Below are 21,784 nucleotides of genomic sequence, written 5' to 3'. Positions count from 1 at the left end.
AATCCATCTAATCTAGTATTCTGTCTCTGACAGTGGCCAGCACCAGATGTTTTAGAAAAAGGTACAAGATGCACATTCAGATATGGGACAAATCTGCCCCTCATACTGGTCTCTAGTAGTTAGAGATTGGCTTAAGCCTTGAAGCATGAGGTTTCATATTCCTTTCCAATTTTTTGTCATTAAATGTAACAACTCTGGATATTCTTGATAGCCATAGAACTATCCCATCTCTTTTTAAAATCAATAAATGGTACCCACAACTCTTCACTCTAGGGTACTGAATAGAGATGGTAAATGCACTCCTGAGTACAGAAAAGGAGATGCATGTTTCAAGCTAGGCACACTTTTCTCTTTGCAGTTTTATCCATTTCTTTCAGTGGTCAGCTAAGAGTCACCTACTATGTTCCTTACCTCATAGAACTTCTGTAAGGCCCCGACCAGACAAAGCTTCAAACTGTCTACAATTTCCTGATGAGGCATCTGGAACACAACCCTAGAATACCACTTCGAGAGAACACTCGTGGCAGAAAGAGAAAGATAAATATTACCTACAGGACTCTTGTGAGCCAAAGCCCAAAACAGTTCTACAATTCAAAACAAATTCAGCTCCAGCTTTGCATATATCTTTTCTCAGGCTGTTTCTAAAAGGATTCAGGCATACGGCAAGAAGGGCAGCACATGATCAGAGATAATGCCAGGTGGTCCTTGGCATTTGGAATTGGTGACTGAAAACAAACAAGTTATTAAACCCTGTTGAAAAGGACAACCAAGGTTAAGTCAATATCTCTGGTCTTTTTTAGAGAGGGCAAGGCAGTGCCATAAAGCGACTTTATTGATAAAGAAAAGTGTTTCGCTTCCAGCCACGTGATGTAACTTTTCCACCAAAAATGCAACTCCCTAGCAGTGCAAGTGTAGGGAAACACTCAAGATCTGAAGACTTTTCATCAGTGTATGACAATGTGCAGCTTAATCACAGACACCACTTTTTCCTCCAGCAAGAGACTGTCAAAAGCCTGGAAGAGTAAGACAAACTTCCCAGAGAGTCTCCCGGTTTGCTATTGGTCAGGTCTTATTCTGTGTTTAGTTGACCAACACTTCAGAAAGTAGTGGGGAATACACAAGGAGAAAATTGATCAAAACAGCAACTGGCCTACTTGAGAACTATGCAGGATCTTCACTGTGACAGAGTAATCTGGAATGCTCCATTAAAGAACAGATCCATCTGTCTCCCTCTGCAGTCCATGGCATGCGTCACATTCTCTGCAAACACTGGCTGCAGTGTGAGGCGCACACATCAGCCAAACACTGAGCTGCTTAGAGGTCCAGGTTTTACAGGCATGTAAAGAGGTAGAACCTACTCTAATTTAGAAACAACTTACTGATTGGTGCTTGCAATGAAGCCAACCACCGAGCGCATTCCCCTGCTGGGATCATGGTACACATCCATGCCAATCACCATCAGCTGTTTCTGGAAAGGAGAAAGGAAGCCCAGTGCACTGGGGAACTGTGAGTCAGAGGCATAACTCACCATTTCACTGGAAACTATATCTGAACTCTTTCTAAAAGAGTAAAAAAGCAGAGCTGAATTAAATGCCAAGAGGGAGTTTCACCCTCGGCTTTAACTCCTGCAGTGGTCATAAAATCCCTGGAATTAATCAAAAGTACTCGTTACCACCAGAGAGCTAACCAGATAGTTCATTTTATCTATCCTTCATCAGTACTGTGGCATACAACATGCCCACCCCGCCCCATGATGTAGGGAAGTTCTATTATCCCCATTTTACAGACGGGTAATGGAGGCACAGAGAGAATAAATGTGCAGGGAAGAGGTCTGTAGCAGAGCTTGGAATCAAACCCAGGCCTTCTGAGTCCCAGGCTAGCATGCTGATGACCTGTAAGAGACAGGTTAAGGGTAAGAGTACATTCCCCCATGAAAGAGGGAAGAAGGGGGATACATTTCAGAGAGGCTGAATACCCCTTTCACACTATCAACTATTCTTCCTCTATCCGATCTAGGATGAATGAGAGAGAGTGAGTGTGAGTGTGTGTAAATACAATGAAAGGCCACAGAGAAGTCACAGATGAGAGCCCTGCACCTACAGGTAGGTCATTCAGGGTGCTGAAGCCTCCCTTGATGGAACTAACTTTCGCATGGCTTACCAATGGGATGTCCACTCCCCAGAGTTCCCCACCTAGCTTGCAATTAATCTGCAGTAGAATTTTCTGTGCTACGCTCCTTAATTTGTTGGGCTGGGTCATGATGGTTCGGGCATTGATGACCTGCAGCAATGGGAAATATTAAAAATCAGTTAACTCCAGCTAAGTTTTTAAGACTGCAAAAGTAGGGTCTAATTTTTTCCTCCCCAGACTGTATTCCTCCTCTAAATCAATCATAAATTTAACAGATTATACTTGCATATTGCAAGGTGTCCAACTATACAACTTTAACGGCTGTTAAGTTTTTCCATTAGTATTCTATTTCTTTGCTTTATCTCAAAGCTTTTAAGAAGTAAAAGTAAGACTTTACATTTGTTAAAGCCTGGTTAACCAAGTTCTGGTCCCTGGATCTGCAAGTGTAATTCTCATTAAGTCAAGAGTTTTGAGTGTGCATCCAAAGGCAGAATTTAGCCTTCACTTAGCAAAAGTCTCATACGCAGCAAACATAAAAACTGATACCCATCCAGCCCTTTACCCCCAATTCATCCAAAGCTCGCAAGTATTTTTAAGGATGCTTACACCCTAGATTAGCTTTTATGTCCCTCTCCACCCATCGGAAAAGAAAAGATGTTTCCCCAAATGGAATGATGTTTGCATTACATCTCCCAGCAAACTAAAGTGTCTTGCTAGCAACTTTCATTTTTTTTTTTAAAAACCACACACACTATATGTGCTGGCAGTTGTACCTGCACTATCTTCCTCTTCTGAATGGAATCGAAGCTCCTCAACAGTTGCCATAGGTCTTACATTCACAACAGCTAAAGGAGAACCTCCTTTTGCTTAACTGGCAGGGGTCTGAGGTTTTGAAACAGGGGGATTTGAGTTCTATCCTTGCTGTTCCATTGGCCAAGGTGTGAAGCACATGAAGCCCCAGCTAGCCACAGCTACTTGCAGAGATAACCGTGAAACAGTTCTTTAAGGCTAAACACAATATTCACAAGCAAGGCAAGAGTCCACAACACAATTTGAATGCGACTAATTACAGATTAAATACAACCTATTGTTATTCTGCTATAGACAACATGACCACCAAGATGATGATCCAGCCACCCAAGGGCTTTTTCTAGGCATGCCAACTTTGCTATACAGGCGAGTCTCATCTTACGCTGGGGTTACATTCCGCTGTCAGCGCGTAAAGTGAAAAATCGCGTATAGTCAAAATTACATTGAGTGTAATGGCGGGCGGAATCGCCCGCACTCCAGGTACAGTATTTAAATTGTTATTTTTCTCTCTTTTTTTTTTTTTGGCCGACCGTGCAAAGCTGAATTTGCGCATGTTAAATGTGCGCAAGATGAGACTCGCCTGTACTGGACTTAATTTAGATGTATGCAGTAAATTACATGGCTTGTTCACTGTATACTTAAGGGTTAGGTTAAATGGTCATGATTTGATGTTACTGTAGGATTTTGTTTATTTTTAATTATAGCCAGATGAGCCTGCCTGCTCTACTGCTTCCAGAGGTGTACTGGCTCCATAGAGAAATGTGACGGGAAGCTTCAAATGTAGATGAGGATGACATGGACAGTATTTTGTGGTCTCATTCCAGGCAAGAACTTTGTGTATGGAATCCTTGTCTCCACCATGTCAAACCCCCACCCCAAGAAGTTATAATACCGCAGTGACCTGACTCACCTGAGAGGGTACTGGAGATTGCACACAGCACAGCTTTTTAATGGCTCCGTACAAGTCATCTCTGGTCCCAGTGATGATACATACGACCATCTGCATCTTACCCTTCAAGAGACAAATGCAGAGTCAGGCTTTAGCACCACAAATTTTGCTGGATGCTCAAACTTTTTTCTGCCTTTGCAATGGAATGAATGCAGCACCCTGAGTAGCACTGTGATGAAGGGAAGTAACACACAACCCTGGGACATTAGCTCCCACTGTCTAATAAAGCAGCAGCCAAGAGCAGTATCACAGCTATTTGTCAGAGAGCGAGCAGAATCCTCACCAAGAGCCTATTACTGTAGTTACTGCAATACTCTTAAGAATAGATTTGGTATTATTAGCACCTTCACAGTAACAACTGTGTGCCTCATTAGTTGTCAGGTCTCCCCAGCTCCCTCCACTCCCTTGTTTATACCTAAGGCTTGGAAATGGAGTGGATTTGGGAGCACAGGTCTTCAGTAATAGCACCATGAACTGCGCAACCCCAACGTTCCTTTCTAGTATCAAAGCCCTTCATTGATGGGCTCACATCCAACCTCCATGACATGAACTACTGCAATTAAAGTAAACCTCGTGCCTCATTTAACTGAGATAACAAGCACCAAGGCACTCATAGCTGCATGTTGTGAAAGATCTACTGGCACAGAAGGCATTACTGCGGAGGGCTGGGAAATAATTGTTCCACAAATAACTAACGTAAACAGGCCAAGTCCTTATCACCGTAAAGGAACATTACAAGTGCAACATCTGCATTAGATCCCAGGAATAGAACGTGGGCAGGTAGCAAAGTCTCTCTCAAGACCTTTGCTGATCAGTCGCCTATCTTCAAGCGTCACAATCAATATGTAGCTCTTTATAGTTAATATATTAATTCAAGATAAACTATTGATAGGCTGCAGCTGAAGAGCAGAGCAACACCATAAGCAAGTCCCACAGAAACAGTCCACAAAGGGTAGACTGTGTCTAACGTGGCTAAGTAGGTCTGTTCCCCATGCACAGGGCCTTCAAAGCACTGCAGAGCTTTCCAGCTCCCATGATTTGTATTTAGGGCGTACCCGAGTCCGATACCCTTGTGATGCTGTACGACTGAAATATGACCATTTACATCCTCGATACTGCCACTGTTATTCAACTGCAACAAATTTTGTGCACCTTCCTATAAAGGTGTCAATGGAAAAGTGACGATTTGCTAAATAAGATTATCCTGCTTAAATCCATGTATCATCACTGTATCTCAAATGTGGGTGTTACCCCAGGAACAAACACAAGGTAGTTTACATCCAGTCTAGCCAGCCCATTGTGAATGGGCTATTCATGCTTGATGGCCCATTAAGGACATTTCACTCTAACAATGCGCCATAGAAGAAACTCATTCTGCCCAGACAACTCTTTCTGTGGATGGAGGGTGTTAGAGAATGAGCAGGAGGACCCAGAGGCGGATTGAGTAAACGGGCTTCTTTGTTGTGGTACTTGTTCCCCTTGACCCAATTGTCGAGTAAGCACTGAATTAGTTACAGCACAACTTTTATCTAAGTTAGTATCTAAATACCTACATTTACTACACCACCACCAAAACCCTTATTGAGTAATATGAAGGCCCATACAATGAATATTAATAGCTACATACTGAATATAATTATCCCAGCCCCTGATTACTGTTTACAGCATTAAGCATATTCTACAGACAAATTTTACCTTGAAGATACATTTCTTGCAATAATTGCAGCCAAATTCCCTTGATCAGCAGTTCACAGGGAAGGGAGGAAGGGGCCATGAGCCTGAGCTCGTTTATGTAGCTGGGAAAGGAAGGAAGGGGGGAAATAACACCTCTTTGCACAAAGGGAATCCTTTGAACAACCACATTCCTTACGCAGCTGCAACACTTATCAATCCTTAACAAGCAGAAGGGAAGGGAGAGAGGTAGCACTTTATCTATCAAGCGCAAAAAAACGGTGCCTGCCCGTGCCTCTACACCAGGGGTAGGCAACCTATGGCACGTGTGCTGAAGGCGGCACATGAGCTGGATTTTCAGTGGCACTCACACTGCCCGGGTCCTGGCCACTGGTCTGGGGGCTCTGCATTTTAATTTAATTTTAGATGAAGCTTCTTAAACATTTAAAAAACCTTATTTACTTTACATACAACAATAGTTTAGTTATATATTATAGACTTATAGAAAGACCTTCTAAAAATGTTAAAATGTATTACTGGCACGCGAAACCTTAAATTAGCGTGAATAAATGAAGGCTCGGCACACCACTTCTGAAAGGTTGCTGACCCCTGCTCTACACCCTAATACCATGTCAGCATACCAGCGGTTTCCCAGGTTTCTACTTAACCCTTACATATCCCAGGAGCTAATGGCTGCCTCAGTGTGTCAAAGCATGAAAGGATATGCGATATGCTCACGTGACCCTGGACTCCATCTTAGGCCAGTGACTTTGCACAAACAAAGGCTGTGAGCTGTGTCTGAACCAGTAAATTTCCAGGCACATGGCGAAGGGTATAAAAGACCCCCTGAGATTACGCCATTTTGCCTCTTTCCTGCCCTGATTCTCTGAACTGTGGATTTACAACTAAAAGGACCATACTGAACTATGGACTGAGGACCTTCCAATCTTTTGGAAGCTACCAGAGATTTTACAAGCCAGCCATCTGTACCATCACTGCTACAAACCCGATATAAGGACTTTGCAATTATTGTATGTATATGATCTATTAACCATTAACTCATCTTTTTTTCTTTTATTAATAAACCTTTAGATTTTAGTTACTAAAAGACTGGCCGCAGCGTGATTATTGGGTAAGATCTGAGTTGCATATTTACCTGGCTATGTGGCTGATCTCTTGGTATTAGAAGGACACCATATGTGATAAAACTGGTTTTCAATAACCTCTCAGAGTCCAGTGTCTAGATGGTGAAATAAGGGCTGGAATGCCTAAGGAGACTGCATTTTTGACTTCTTGTTAACCAGCATGGTGAGACAGAAGATTACTTTTGTTACTGGCTTGGTGTCATCTAATGATAGAATAACCACCAGTCTGCCCTATTTTTCAGCATTTTGTTCTGAATCTGGCATTCTAAGCTGTGACCCACTGAGGCATGATGAAAAGGGGAGAAATGAGAGACAGCAGAGTGCAGCTTCTTCCCACCTCAAGGCAGGACCAGGCATACTATAGCCACGATCGCTCAGTGTGGCTTACATATCACTTAGCAGATGTCAAGCCAGCAGTCAATGCTTTACAAGACTCTCCCTTACAGACGCCAATGGAAACGTGGCGTACACACAAGAAACACAAGGAAAATACGCAGTGCGCACATGACTGTCCATGGATGATACTTGAAAGGATCCTCCCAAATGGACAGATTCATAAATGCATTTCTCATATGTGCAATCAGAGTGCCCCAATCCCCTAGAAGTATGAGAATGCCAACTGAACAGCTTTCTAAATAGGATTACCCAAACCCCATTCACTCTGTCCCTTCCTCCCCATTACCTCAGTGCCCAAGATGGATTTGATAGTCCTGACATAGGTCTCTATTCGATCATCTTTCAATTCCACCCAGGCGGGCTGGTTTATCTGCATGCCAATTGGGCCAGAGACCTTCTCCAGCATGCTGACCAACTCTCGTGCTTGGTCCACGGCCCGTTTCGGATAAAACAATGCCCAGTAATGCATGGGAATCTAGGAGCAGAACCAGACAGCCATCATCAAATAGCCTGTATAAGTGAAAGTGATAATGATTTCCCCTGAGGATCTTAAAACACCTTACTAAGCCATTAATAAAGCCTCACTACCCACCCACCGAAATAGATATATTTCTGTTTTACAGATGAGGAAACCACGGCACAGAGAAATTAAGTGGCGTGCCCAAAGTCAAAGAGCTAATCAAAGAAAGAGCTGGTAAAAGGACACAGAAGGCCCAGCTATTAGAAACGTCTTGCCTTCATATCCCACCAAATTTGAGGTAAGACAGCCAGAAAGCAGACAAAATGTGCATCTGCACTGCAGAGTCAGCTTCCAGAGGCTCCGCTCCTTGCTCTCCTGCAGCATAGACTCACCGTGTACTTCAATCTACACCAGCTCGGGAGGAGAAAATTTTTAAAAAATTGCATTAAGTGATAAAGAGAGGATTCTGACTTCTAGTTCCAGATGGAGCACTTCCGAACATCTTTCTCCTAACTAGACACTTCAATGAGCATGTGCATTCCGAGGAAAGACTTTTCCCACTAACACTTTGGAAAGACAACCATCGCCAATGTTAACAAAGCTAGTGCCTTGGAAAAATTCAACTCCATGTCCAGTAGGAACTGAAACAGTCTGGGCAGGACCAATACTAATTGTGGCCTTCACAATTTAGAAATCAAAGGGACACTTTAACAAAACAAAACAAAAAAACCCACAGCTGAACAGACTACTCCACTGTCTTCCTGGTACTGGGAAGCAGCCTCTCTGTCTGCAAAGGAATTTACCGCAGAGATGACAGCGTCTCTTGTTATTTCTTTGGCCCAGTTTAGGTCCTCAGAAGTCATAAAAGAACTGGTCCTCAGGTTTATTTTTTCCATGGGGAGAACGCGCCCTTGTGTCTGAAGAGAAGAGAACAAGAGCCATATGCAACTGTTGTATACATACATATTGCAGACATCAGGAAACGCTGCTGAAGTCCCCTCTGCCCTTCTAGTATGCGTACTTCATGTGATCTCACTTCATGCAGTGCAATAAACCACTGCCAAATACATCAACATGGGAAAGAAAGGAGACTTTCTTCCTACTATTCTTCCAATGAAGAGTACGTAAATAGCGTCAACTGAACTGTGTATTGTGAATTTATGTCTAAGCTGTGCCTTAAGAATTTTTTTGTTTGGTTTGTTTTAATTTAATTTTATTTTTTAAATAAGAGAATCAAAAGTATTGCCATGTGGAAGAAAAATCCAGACTATTAATATCAAAGCTTGATTAACAGAGTTAAAGTCAGGAAAGCCAGAGTTAAAGGTTTTTCATTTTGTTTTTACATGCTGGCCCTTGTGTGTAAGCATTCTGAGAGGATCTCTCATTCCACCATCACTTAAATGCACTTTTTGTTACTAAGGAAAGGGGACAGTAAAAGGTGCAGTTTGGTTTTCAGCTATATGCAAAGTTGATGGAGAAAAGGATCCAGTAAAGGTCAATGAATTGACAGAGCACTTGAATATAGCATATGGAACAACCCAGAACTAGCAGGGAGTGACACCTACAAGGGTCTTTTCCATCTCTGTCTAGGAGTCAATGGGAGGACATAGAACGTGCTGGGTTTTTAATTCACTGACATTCTATAGTTAGCTAATCGGCAGATTTCCAGTGGTTGCACCAGGAAGCCAGACAATTGTTTGTTGTGGGTATAAGAGAACACAGTGTGTGACTAAATGCCATATGGTCCCCTTGGCAGTGTGGTACACGTGCATCACAAGAGGATATGCCACATCCCCACCATTCAGAACCTGCTTCTGGTCTTGTGTGAATTCCATAGCGCACATGCTCTTACTAAGTCACTGTTACAGATGGATAAGATCTGCAGGGTTTGCTCTGAAGAGGAAGAAAGACATTACATAGTCTTACAGCAGTAGGGTCATTAGGATGCAGGAAGTAACCACTTCCTTAAAGAATCCCAACGGGTGACAATCTGCATTTCAATAGCACCTCTCACAGTGCTTATAAAAGCATGGTATCAAATACATTAAACCCCCTCGCCCTTATGAAGTATTGTCACCATTTTATAGATGGGAAAATGGAGTCAATGAGGTTAAGTGACTCATCCCAGGCCACAGCAAGCCCGTGGCAGAATCTGTAAGAGAATGGAAGAGCCCTGTTATCCAGTCCCTTGCTCTAAGCACTAGACAATACTCATGTACGATGGGAAATATCCTACCTTATACACATCCTTATCCAAACATAGTCCCCACCGTGACAGTTCCTTGCTAGCAGCCTCATTCTCCTCAATCCTGTGCAGGAGATTACTCAGAGATGCGTGGTGCTGCTTAGGGCTCAGATTAATTTGATGGGTTAGGTCCTAGAGAGGATGGGTAAGGGAACAAAAGAAGTCACATTTGAGAATGTCACTATCCTGAGGTGGAATCGTATCGATATCAGACCTTGACTTGTATAGGCAATCAATCATTTTCAGGATGATGTGACATATTATTCCACTGGCACAAGGACACCCAGGTGCAGTTTCATGAGCCATCAAACACACAGCAGCATACTGTATAAGCATAGACAACGCTGACAGTAATATAACAAAGCTATGTACTTATGAATAAGTCACATGCTTCGAGGATCAGAGTGTGGCAAAATGTAAGTACTGGTCCAGTTGTTCCCAGGTAACTCCTTACAGCAAAAGAGGAAGGACAGTGATTACTGAATCCCATTTATCTTGAGCCACATTACACAACATCTGGGGATTTGCTTACTTAGATGTTTATAATAGTGTGTTACCAAGCACCTAGGTGCCTTACATTTATAGGCAATTATAAAACATTGCAAGCTCCTCAGACTTCCCTGCCCCACTTTCTCTCTCTTGTACCGCTTAACCCCCGCCCCCATAGCTAACCCATACCCACTCCCGAGCTCCAATCCCCTCTGTTGAAATAAGCCCATAATCCTGCAAAGGCCTGACAGATCTCAGGGCTCAGCCTAAAATCTCTAAATTTGGGCTATGGCAGAACACTAGAGGGAGCATAGGTTTGAGAAGACCAAGCCAATGGCTGTGCAGAGTTTAACCCTCAGGACTGGCCATGCAGGCAACCCACTACACTGTCTCTCCTCTGACAGGAAAGACAGAGCAAGGTGGATAGAAATCAATATGAATGTTATTGCATTAGAGGGGCTTAGTATAATCAAATCTAGTATGAATTGGCTTCTAGATTCACTCTGATAAATCACCAACTGGTAGGGTTACCATTCGTCCGGATTTACCCGGACATGTCCTCCTTTTTGTTCTAAAAATAGCGTCCGGGGGGAATTTGTAAAACACTCAAAATGTCCGGGATTCCCCCCCTCCCCCGGCAGAGCAGAGCGAGTGGCTGGGAGGGCTGCAGGAAAGTCCCGGGCTGGACTATGGAGCAGCTGTAGAGGAGCCGGATCCGCCCTGCATTCTGAGCCGGCAGCTCTCCCCTGCAGCCCGGTCCAGCAGCACTGTGCAGGGCCAGGGACCGGGTTTTGTTGTGCTGGGGAGCGCAGCCATGTGTCCGGCTCGGCTCCACAGAGCCCAACACCCTGTTCTGAGCAGCAGGGTAAGGGGGCCAGGGAGGTTCTGGAGGGGGCAGTCAAGAAACGGGGGGGAGGAGGCTTTTTGGGGGGAGTGGAGAAAGTTTTGGGCAGTCAGGGTACAGGTAGGGGGTAGGGTCCTGGGGGACAGTTGGGGGGGGTCTTAGGAGGGGGCAGTTAGGGGACAAGGAACAGGGAGTCTTAGGTAGGGGGTGGGGTTCTGGAGGGCAGTTAGGAGCAGGGGTCCCAGGAGGGGGCAGTCAGGGGACAAGGAGCAGGGGGGTGGGGAGCTGGGAGTTCTGGGGGGGGGCTGTCAGGGGGCAGGAGTGGGGAGAGGGATCGGAGCAGTCGGGACAGGGAGCAGAGGGGTTTAGATGGGTTGGGAGTTCTCGGGGGGGCTGTCAGGGGGCAGGAGTGCGGAGAGGGATCGGAGCAGTCAGGGGACAGGGAGCAGAGGGGTTTAGATGGGTTGGGAGTTCTGGGGGGGGGCTGTCAGGGGGTGGGGAGTGGTTGGATGGGGCGTGGGAGTCCCAGGGGTCTGTCTGGGGGTGGGGGTGTGGATAAGGGTTGGGGCAGTCAGGGGACAAGAGGCAGGGAGGCTTAGATAGGGAGTGGAGTCCTGGGGGGCAGTTAGGGGCAGGGGTCCCAGGAGGGGGCAGTCAGGGGACAAGGAACAGGGGGAGGGTTGGGGGTTCTGGGGGGGCGGGAAGTGGGAGGGGCAGGGGCGGGGCTAGGGCGGGGCTCCTCCCGTCCTCTTTTTTGCTTGCTGAAATATGGTAACCCTACCAACTGGGTGCTAGTTTGCAAGTCTTGGGAGAGGGAGCAGAGGACATAAGCAACGAGAAATGTCTGCTTGTGGGGGCTGAAGACCTGCCCTGCTGCAGCAATGCTCCAACCTTCATGGCTCTGAAGTCCTTCTTCATCTTCTCAGGGATCCCGGTCACGAAGGAGAGCTCTGGCAGCAGCAAAATCTCACCCCTCGGAAGCTGAAGGGAAAGGGGAGCCAGTATACATTAACATATACATACTGCCCGGTGAGTTGCTCCCAGCCATATCATGCACAAGAAAAGTACTACTAGCCCTTGCTACTGCCGGGGGAAGCAAAAATGGGGGAGCTTGTACTGCTGGAAAAAGAGAGAGAATGGAATCAAGTGTGTCCCAGGTTTAGTGCCCAGGAACATTAAGGGACTATTTCTGCCATTATGGATATCCCAGTTGCCTTTGATGGGGCTCAAAGGGGTGCATGTGGAGCAGAGTTTGGACATACTCTGCCTGGCCTCATTGGTTCCTTCCCAACTAACAGCAGGTCAGTGAACACTTTGAGGCTTATGACTTTGTGACGCTGCAAAACAATTCACTTCTGACTATGATAAGGGCATACATCAAGCAGAACCAACCCTTGACGCCAGAAGAGTTAAAAGAAGCCACAGAACAATTGCAGAAGGGGACCTAGATGGCTGAGAGGACTGGTAATGAGATATAATTTTCGGTACAGTGACTGAAGTTGCCTTATCAAATAACTGTTTGGGTGGTTTGATGGGAGGACTTGGGTGGGGGCAGTCTTTGTCTAAGGGGCCACCACATTTAGCACTAACTGGCCTCAGCAGAGAAGTGAAAGACTGAATAGGCCATGGGAATTGAACTCTGACTCCTAGAAGTGGTCCCCCCTCTATAGCAGGATTGTGGCTCATGGGCACAAAGGGGATGCTGCTGCCTGTGAATAGACCCCTTCATAATCCAAGGCTGCCAGCCTATCACTGGGAATCTGGTGCTGAAATTCCACTACAAGGACTTTCCAGCTGCAAAAACAACTCACCTTCCCTTGGGGAGTCCGCCTTTCATTGGGTCTGTGAATTAGCAGCGGCTGGTCCAGCTCCCTGACTGTTATACCATAATTTTTGCTGAAAAAGGAGTTGGGGAACAATTTTAAAGAAGCACTTTCCTGATACCAGAGCAACAAGCTCAGCTCACAGACTCTGTCATAACAGAGCTAGAGATGAGAACTGAGGGGTCAGACTACATCTTCATTAAAGTTAAAGTAAGGTGACGGCTCCAGAATGGCACACAAACTGAGGCTTACTGTTCAAGGTTAGCTACCAATCAGATTCTTTCTTCCTGCAACACCTCCCTCCGTTGTGGCACATACTGAAGTGTCTACCTGTAATAGTCTATGAAGGTGATCGCTTTCCCATCAGACATGGTGAAACTGTCCTTCGGAGACTTGTTCCAGTCAATGTCATCAATACGGTACGTGTGATTATTATAGCGGGTAATGATGATATTGCCAATTAGCTGCTTGGTGCACTCATCCTGGAAGTTCTCTCTGCTCTGCTGGTAGATTACATGCCTTTGTGGAGAAGGATGAATAAAAGCTCTCAGATTTCAACCACCTTCTTATACAAGGAAGAACTACAATTATTATATTCTCTAGCTCATGGATGAATTGCACTAACAAGACAACGTAGGGGAAGCTTGCCCTGCCTGTGCTGTAACTGCTCTGTAATGAAACAGAAGATACATAATGACAATGCTTAGACTCCCAATTCAATTGCACTTGTCTGAAACTAACCTTCTGGGAGGTTCAAAGGACAATGCTATGGGATCATCTCATTCCCCCTTTCAGAGAACTATTCTCATGGCATACTTACTGAAACAGCAGTTCTTTGTATGCACCACCATTGTTTTCTGAGCCCACAAGATGTTTAATTCGGATTTCTCTTCTCTTACTCACATTACATCCAGGACAGAATCATTCCGGATAACCTTGTGGGAGACATCTGCCAACAGGAAGAGACCTCCATCCGTCCTCCGGATACTGGCTGAGTAACCTGGCCATATCTGCAACCTTTGGAAAAACAGATTGCATACAAATCAGCATGCTCCTCCAAAAAAGTCATAGGGAATCTCAGTATATGACTAAGAGTTGTTCTACCAGTGAGAATGTACAGTGAACGCAAGGCAAGCACAGCACAGGGAATACATTTAACCTAGCCAGCAGATAGAATTTCAGCTAAAATATCTGAACTGCAGATCAAAAAATAAGCAGTTTTTTTCAATTAACAATGACTAGTCAGGAACCTCAGCATTCATACAACGTACATGACAAAGGCCTTGCTGTAAAGGTCTGAGTTTCTAGACCTGAGATGCTGGTGATAGGCCAACCAATACAATAAATAGCCCAAGTGTGGAGCCTGGTTAGGTTTGTCTGAAAGGACTGAACCTGGGACCTCAGGATCCAAAAGCATTAGCTCAGAGGCAGTAGCGGACTCAAACCTCTATAAGTGGTCTAAGCCACTAGTAAGGGACAGGACAGATACAGTTACTCACACTGAATGAGGATGGAGATTAATGAAGGATTTTTCATGACATGACCGTCATGGGACGTGCCTTTTGCTCACAAGAAGCCATGAAGGGGAAACAGAATGTGAGCCAACCACCACCCTCTCCACTTTGTTTGTGGTCTTCCTTTTGCCTGCACAGATTGTAAATTTACAGGCATGGACCATATCTGTCTCTAAATCTGTACAACATCCAGAACACCATCACAATAGGTCCCCAATCCAGACTGAAGCCTCTGCGTACTACCACAGTGCGAACAATAATCATCTGTGAATGGTTCGGGAGCTAGTAGTTGAGAGATCCTCTCCTTTTGTCCAGTCCCGTATGTTCTCTTTGGACATTTCCAAAGTCAGTTCCTGGAGTTCCCCTCCCCCCAGGTCAGTTGGGAAGATGTTCTCAAGCAATAGTCCTCACCTATAGAACCCATTCCTGCCAATAGCCCACAACTGCAGGGCTTGACCTCTGCAAATCAGACCTTTAGAATGTTAAACATTTGCACACATTCTGCAGCTTGCTAGACTAACTTACTGAAGGGACAGGCTCTTCTCCCTCTTATTCACTTTAAGCACTGAAAGGTGCATGGGTACCATGGCAATAGGAGACAAATAATAGTACTAACCTATATTGCTGCAGCATTGTAGGATTGGTGGGATCATAGAAATTTCTCCCAACAAGTTTCAGATCTAAAATCCTCATCACCCTGGAATAGAAAACTAGGATAATTACAGGAATCTGGGGGCTGGGATAGATAAATGTAACCAATAAAATTGCATTGCATAGCTTACACCATTAGGGAGACACCACAAAACAGTTATTAAGGGTCTCATCCTGTGAGGTGCTTAGTATCCTCAACACACAATGGAGTCAATATGAATGGAGAAAACTCCATTTTGCAGGATTGGGCTCCTATGTGCATTTAAAAAAAAAAAGTAATGGACCGTCTGCGAAGGAAAAGGAATATGTATGCGCCTTTTTTTCTTTGAGGCAAGACACCTGAAACAGGTTTTGGCTTGGTTTTTAATTTCTTCCCCTTGCCTGTTCTTTTATCTTAATATATTAGGAATGTCACCTTCCCAGTTCTTGCTGAAGGACTAAAGAACTGGAGTGGGAGCCTTCTCAGACCTCAGATGAGGGCATGGGGGAAAAGGGGTGTTGCTGAATCTTTCAAAACAATTATCTTTTCTCCCACAAGTTTGTCAGTGTTTGAGTTAAATTGGTGTCAACAAAAACATTTAAAACAGAGACTAAAAATCAAGTCTCTCCCCTGCTCAGATTCTGGTCTCTTGGTTCCTGGAGTATCATAATACTATGAATTCTCTAGTTAACCACAGAATTTTTCAGTAAAGACAGAGCAGACAAGGCCTGAATTTCCAATATCAAAACTTTTCTGAGGAAAAAACAACAACTTCAGGCTTTTATCAGAAAGCAAGCATTCTCCCCAATAATCCCCCAAAAAACATTTCCCCTCCCTTTGCAGGTTTCCTTTTTAGAATAGCTTGCGTATGGAGAAACTAGCAATTTAAGTTATTGTATTCATTTGGTTAACCATTATCAAATTAATCTATACATTTGTGTTTCTACCTCCACCCGAGATGAGTCAAACTGAAAGAATTTCAAAGACTAATCAACATTTCATCAATAAACCACTGTTCATTTTTGCCTCTCTCTTAACCAGGGCAATGAAAACAGATTAGCTGGCTTCACTTTCAGATTCTCATGCGCTATCCCAATAGTGCAATGTTTGTGTTGCAAACACACTGCAGGGGGATGATTTAAAATTTTAAATCCAAAACAACAGCTTAATCGACTTTTGTTGTAAGTGTTCATGAGAGCACTTTAGTCATTAGGTTTTACAGCTCTCCCTGCCTAAAAAAAAATATTTAAAATTAACATAAGTTACCAATGCCCATTTAAATAAAAAGTTATTTTACTCATTTTAAAGAGATTGGAAAACTCAAATAAAATTGGGGAATACAAACAGAACCTCCCAGAAAAAACAACAACCCTGTGCAACTTCAACATAGAAGAAAAAATAAACGTAATTGGACAAAAACCAAAATATGGTTCCTGGTGCTTCTCTCCCATCACTCTTCCCCTGTGTGCAAGAAAATAAAATGGTTGTTCCTGTGTTTAACAGTTAAGACCTATGGAGGGCTGAGGAAATTGATCTTGCATCCAGTGAAGTCAATGACATACCTTTCATTCATGACAATAGTGCAGGATCAGGATTAGAGAGATCTTACCAAATAAAGAACTGAGTGTTCTTTAAAACAAAGCAAAGAAAGGGGAAGAGCAAAAGAAAAAAAAATTGCTTACAGGTTCAATTTGCCTAAATGAACTATATACACCATGCCGAGGAAATGGAGTCTAGTGAGTGAAACAGCACAATAAAAAAAAATAGATGTTCTCATAGAAGACAAACAAGACTCTCCTTGATTTGTTTGAGACAGGACTGAAACCTCTGATGTCCCAGACTACACATACAAAATGTTGTCTGAATCCTTGCAAGAGATTCTGGCATTCATAATCAGAAGGCAGATGGTTAGTCTGAGCTAAGTGCCTAAATAGCTGATGAGGTCACTGAACGTGGTTCAGGATAGGCAGATAGATTTTAGATTAGGATGCAGGTGTCTGCAAAAATTACCCTGTAGTAATCAGGTGTTGGTATATGTGTAGTAGATCCCTTCCTCAGTCCCTTATCTAGCTTCAGAAGATTCCAACTTTCTCCCCTTATGTTTCTGGAGGAATTCCCTCTCCCTTTATACTCCACATCCACAACTCCCTCACCCCCTTTCTCAGGCATCAACCTTCAGACCAGGAATGAAGCATTGTACAGCCTGAGGCAAACATCATCCCTTCAGTCTATCAGAGCTGCAACTGTTTAGAAACTTGAGCAAACCCCAGAAGCAAGAGACTGAATAAAGGCAACCCAAGTCTCTAGTAGAGCACGGCCATTACACGTCCTGTCAACTGGCTGGTAGCCTTGCATTCAAGTCAACAGTTAAGCATCATGCCAAGTCACTGGCCTCAACCTTTCCTTACCTCCTGAAGACCACATTGTAAAACGGAATGCACAGGTCCGAGCTGGGCTCTAGGATTTTGGTCATCTGAAGCTTTATGGTGATCTCAGCTCCATCCGTCTTTCTCTGACACGTCAGATCAACAGTCTAGTGCGGAGATGAAGACATTTTAGCAGCAGCAAGAAGTGAAATTACTCAGATCATTAACTAGAAAACCCCCTTTGGACTAGAGCCACCTTGTAGCTGAGAATTTGCTATAGCAGGTCCTTCCTGCTGTCCAAAAGGAATAGTCTCTGCATCACCAGGGAGCATCCAGTGTCCTCCAAAAAAGAGCTGCTCCATACAAGATAATCCCCAGTAGGAGGGGAAACTTTTTTGGGGAGATGCAAGTATCTGGTCTCAACACATTGCTCCACCTGAATTGATGTTGGCAAAATCACAGCCCCCTTCTCCCGCTTCCAGATCCTGAGATAGATGAAGATGCTGAACCACATATTTGTTCTGACCCAATACACTCGTAGTGATATGTTTTGTGACACAGTCTTGAAACTTCCAAGACTTAGTTATATTAGCAAATCTCTGTGTGCACTGCCTGCTGGTGAATGACAGTCTTGTGCTCCTGAAAGATAAGTACTGCAGACAGGTGCTGTGCAAACTTCCCAAATGTAACTGCTGAAGTATACCAATTTGGACATGTAAGATCCTTGTCTATTCTAGTCCTGGGTCCCCCAAACTGCCAATTGTGCTGAAATTCTGCTAAGTGGAGACAGAAGGTACCAAAGCCATGATCCCTTGTCACAAACTCCAGGCTCCCTTCCTTATCTCTACTTGTTAGAGGCAGATTATTCCCTTTTCTAGTTCCTGAAGTGAATGGGGAATGTGTGCTTTTCTTTACTTGCAAGAGGGAGGAAAAACCCCATTTAAAACATTTGAAACCACCAGCTATTTCTGTGCTCACCAGAATTTTACACATATTCCATGGATTATGGAAATCTAACCCAGGCCCTAAGAATTACTGTTTTAGGATAAGCCAGTCACAGGATAAAATACCTTCAGTTTTTACTGATAAGTTTCACTTTCACTTTTTTAAAAAGCCACATACTCAAATGATATACTCTGGCACTTTATAATATCTCAAATCATGTGGCACCATGCAAGAGTCAGCATGTGTGTTTTCTGCACCAGTATCATGTCTTACTTGAGGCAACTTGATAGGCAGGTAGAGGATAGAGCCATCAAATGCCGTAACGTCTCCTGTCACCGATCTCTGCTCCTTCATCATTCCAAACCGCATATTCTTGCATTCCACATTAGGACTGCAGGTCAGGGAGTTAAGGAGAAAGTGGGGAGAAGAGGAGAGAGAATACTTTATAGTGTCTGCAATATCCTTTTACTTGGAAAATACAAGTATGCATTCAAATTCTAGCTAATGCTACTGTGTCCATTACAGGCTCTCAGAGTGCTTTAGATTACACCTCACAACCCTGCCACAGCCATAACCCAAACCCGAGCCCATGAAACCGCAACAGAAGAAAAGTTAATGCAATATGCAGATTAATATCAAAACACAAGAAGAAAGCAGGGGTTCAAATCAACTCTACTGTGTAACTGAGACAGCCACAATCCTTACCCTATGCTATGGCAACTTATTGCAAAGAAGACCTAAAACACCACGTAACGTTTGTGACTGTTGCCCCATCTAGTGGCTATTCCAGAGTAACTATTAATGCTCATGGTACAGTATTAATGCTTTATGCCAATAGAATGGATTTGTATTGTGTTACATCTCCAGGATAGTTTTGTGACCACCAAAAGGATTCTGGAAGAACTGTTACCATAACATTCCTCTAATTAAATCCAGATACTCAAAGGATAGTATGCTTCCCAATGCTTAATTTCAGGAATTGTGAAATCAATTTAAATTAAAGATATTTTCCCTGGGCATTCTGTCCTCCAAATCTCCATGGGAATTGCTTTAAAATCATTCAGAGGGGCAAGTTTATAGCAGTCATACGAGTTCCACTGCTAATTTCACTAGCTTCTATACCTCTACAAACCTTACTATAATTGAGATAGATGTTCAAGTATGCCAGGTGTCACTACCTGAAAGTCACATGGTACTGGTAAACGGCTTCATTTTTGCAGTGTATTTTAATCAGGTTCAATCCTAAGGGGAAAGGAGTTCCTTTAGATCCTTGCTTCATTAGCGGTTCTCTGTAAAGATATGACGGGAAGGAAGACAAAAGCACATAATAGTTTTGTCTAGATTAATGCAAAGAGGCAGCACAGGATGCCAGCATTGGCTGAGGATCTAAGGAAAAAAAAAATCTGAGTGCATCAACACCATCCCTAGACCTCTTCTATACTTTTCACCTGTGCAACAATTAGTATGTGCTGAGAACATCTCATTAATACTTTCCACATGTGCATCTCAAAGCACTTTGCAAAAATTCATCAACTCCCAACACCCACTGAAAGGCAGGAAATATTGTATCCATTTTTACAGATGTGTAAACTAAGGAAAAAGAAAAGGTTAAGTGACCTACCCAAGTTTGTTCAGTGACTGAGTGTGTTCTTATCACAATGCCTGTTTAAAAAAATATTAGTTTTAAGAGACAAGTTCCAGCAATATTCTATCCCAGTAAAGTTGGCTCAGCTTTGCAACACTGTAGATTCAGATTGTGTGAAGTCTGTTTAGAATCTGGATTGTTTGGTCTGGAAGGGTCTTCCTGAAGCTCACTAGTACTGTCCCCTACCCTTCTCCCGCAGCATGATCCATGTTACTAGTCCTAAACTAAGGTAGCCGGGTGCCTAGTCTATCTTCGAATATATTAAAAAATGGCTCCCCCTGCTGTACAATTAGCAAGTTAGAGTGTAAGACAGCAGCTATCAGTGGGAAGCAGCTGCACAAAGCTACACACGTTGCCACTGTCAGCATTTTTCATTAACCAGTTTCAGAAAAAGGTTACCTAGATATTGTAGGTTTCAGAATAGCAGCCGCTTATGCTCAAATAAATTTGTTAGTCTCTAAGGTGTCACAAGTACTCCTGTTCTTTTTGCTAGATATTGTAGTTTCTTCCACTAAGTAAGCTAGCCCTTCTCTTAGTTTTTTCAAGGCACCTAAGAAATCCTCCCCTCACAGAAACCCTGCTGTTTCTCTGTGGTTTCCACTCTGCATCAGGTCCTATTTCTTTGTTAATCCAAGACCAAAGCCCCATACCAGAAGGCATCAAGGCAGAATATGAGAGGTAGATATTTGCACCCTCTTCCCCCAACAGCATATGAGAGTCTGCAGCAATGAGTCCACCAGGCGCCAAGCCACATCACTGAACAGAGGATTTACCTTAGGGATTTCTACAACATAAATGGCTACGGCATCTAGTTGATCTAAGAGATGTTTAGAAATAACCGGGCAACTCAACACATCCATCTCTCACTTACTTTCTCTCCATCTGTTCAACAAGTGTGGGTGGAGGACTTTCTGGCTGGGGCGCAAAACTGGGGGGTGACAGCAGCGGTTGTGAGAGCTGAGGCTGAAGCACACCTGTGCGCAGGAAAGTCAAGTCTGTAGGAACGTTGCACAACCCCCTGCCGAGTGACATGGCTGCTCTTCCAAGAGGGACAGGTGGAGCTTCCATTTGCCCGCGGCCAAGAATTCTGAATCCATATACAAGAATGAAAAGGAAAGATGTTAACCCTTCCCCAACTTTAAGTTTCCACCCCCATTATAAATTAGATTACTTGACTGATGTGAATGCAGGTTATGTTTAAAACAGGTTTTGGTCTGTCTTTATTCTACTCTGGTTTTGAGGCTGAAGCTTATTTAACCCTAAAACCAAGATCCAAGCCTGACAAGACTGACTGTGGCCAAACTTGACACACTTGTGAATCAATAGCCAGATGGCATTTCTTCTTTCTGCAGATTTGTCCTTCACCAAATGGCACAACTATGACTTCTTGCACTCAGAAGGCTCCCCGGTATCCCTGTATCCGAGCCCAAACCCTACAAAAGTAGCATGCCAGCGATACCTGACTCTTCCACAGGGAGTTTTAGGAGAGACATGGACACTGTAGATGGAAGAGAGCTGTTAAAGTTCCATCTAAGCCTTCCCCACAAGCCAGTACAAGACAATTCCCTATGGTACATTCTTCTTATTTATAAATGTGTATTACAGTAGTGCTTAACTGAACGGGGCCCCATTGTGCTATGCCTGTAGTAAAGATACAGTCCATTCTCCCAAAACTCTATCCGGTCTAGTTTTAACTGAGTCCTCCACTGACTTTCTTTGGA

General features: G+C 43.8%; 1 protein-coding gene across 1 annotated transcript in view; it reads right to left on the bottom strand.

Annotated features, from left to right (window-relative positions):
- PIWIL2 (piwi like RNA-mediated gene silencing 2) overlaps window positions 1-21,784 on the bottom strand; it is a 33,744-nt gene that overhangs the window by 8,413 nt on the left and 3,547 nt on the right. The window contains exons 4-19 of the mRNA XM_054016717.1: window positions 20,935-21,150; window positions 19,597-19,707; window positions 18,692-18,809; window positions 17,516-17,640; window positions 15,093-15,173; window positions 13,866-13,979; window positions 13,293-13,481; window positions 12,951-13,035; window positions 12,031-12,120; window positions 9,798-9,938; window positions 8,365-8,478; window positions 7,388-7,576; window positions 3,851-3,952; window positions 2,161-2,280; window positions 1,380-1,468; window positions 412-517 (exon numbers count right to left, since the gene is read on the bottom strand). Of these exons, the coding sequence (XP_053872692.1) occupies window positions 412-517; window positions 1,380-1,468; window positions 2,161-2,280; window positions 3,851-3,952; window positions 7,388-7,576; window positions 8,365-8,478; window positions 9,798-9,938; window positions 12,031-12,120; window positions 12,951-13,035; window positions 13,293-13,481; window positions 13,866-13,979; window positions 15,093-15,173; window positions 17,516-17,640; window positions 18,692-18,809; window positions 19,597-19,707; window positions 20,935-21,150 (1,990 nt within the window). The remainder of the gene's footprint in view (window positions 1-411; window positions 518-1,379; window positions 1,469-2,160; window positions 2,281-3,850; window positions 3,953-7,387; window positions 7,577-8,364; window positions 8,479-9,797; window positions 9,939-12,030; window positions 12,121-12,950; window positions 13,036-13,292; window positions 13,482-13,865; window positions 13,980-15,092; window positions 15,174-17,515; window positions 17,641-18,691; window positions 18,810-19,596; window positions 19,708-20,934; window positions 21,151-21,784) is intronic.

Source organism: Malaclemys terrapin, chromosome 2, assembly GCF_027887155.1.
Source record: "Malaclemys terrapin pileata isolate rMalTer1 chromosome 2, rMalTer1.hap1, whole genome shotgun sequence".
Lineage (NCBI taxonomy): Eukaryota > Metazoa > Chordata > Testudines > Emydidae > Malaclemys > Malaclemys terrapin.
The sequence above is the reverse complement of the archived record's forward strand: the minus strand, read 5'-3'. Positions and strand labels throughout refer to the sequence as shown.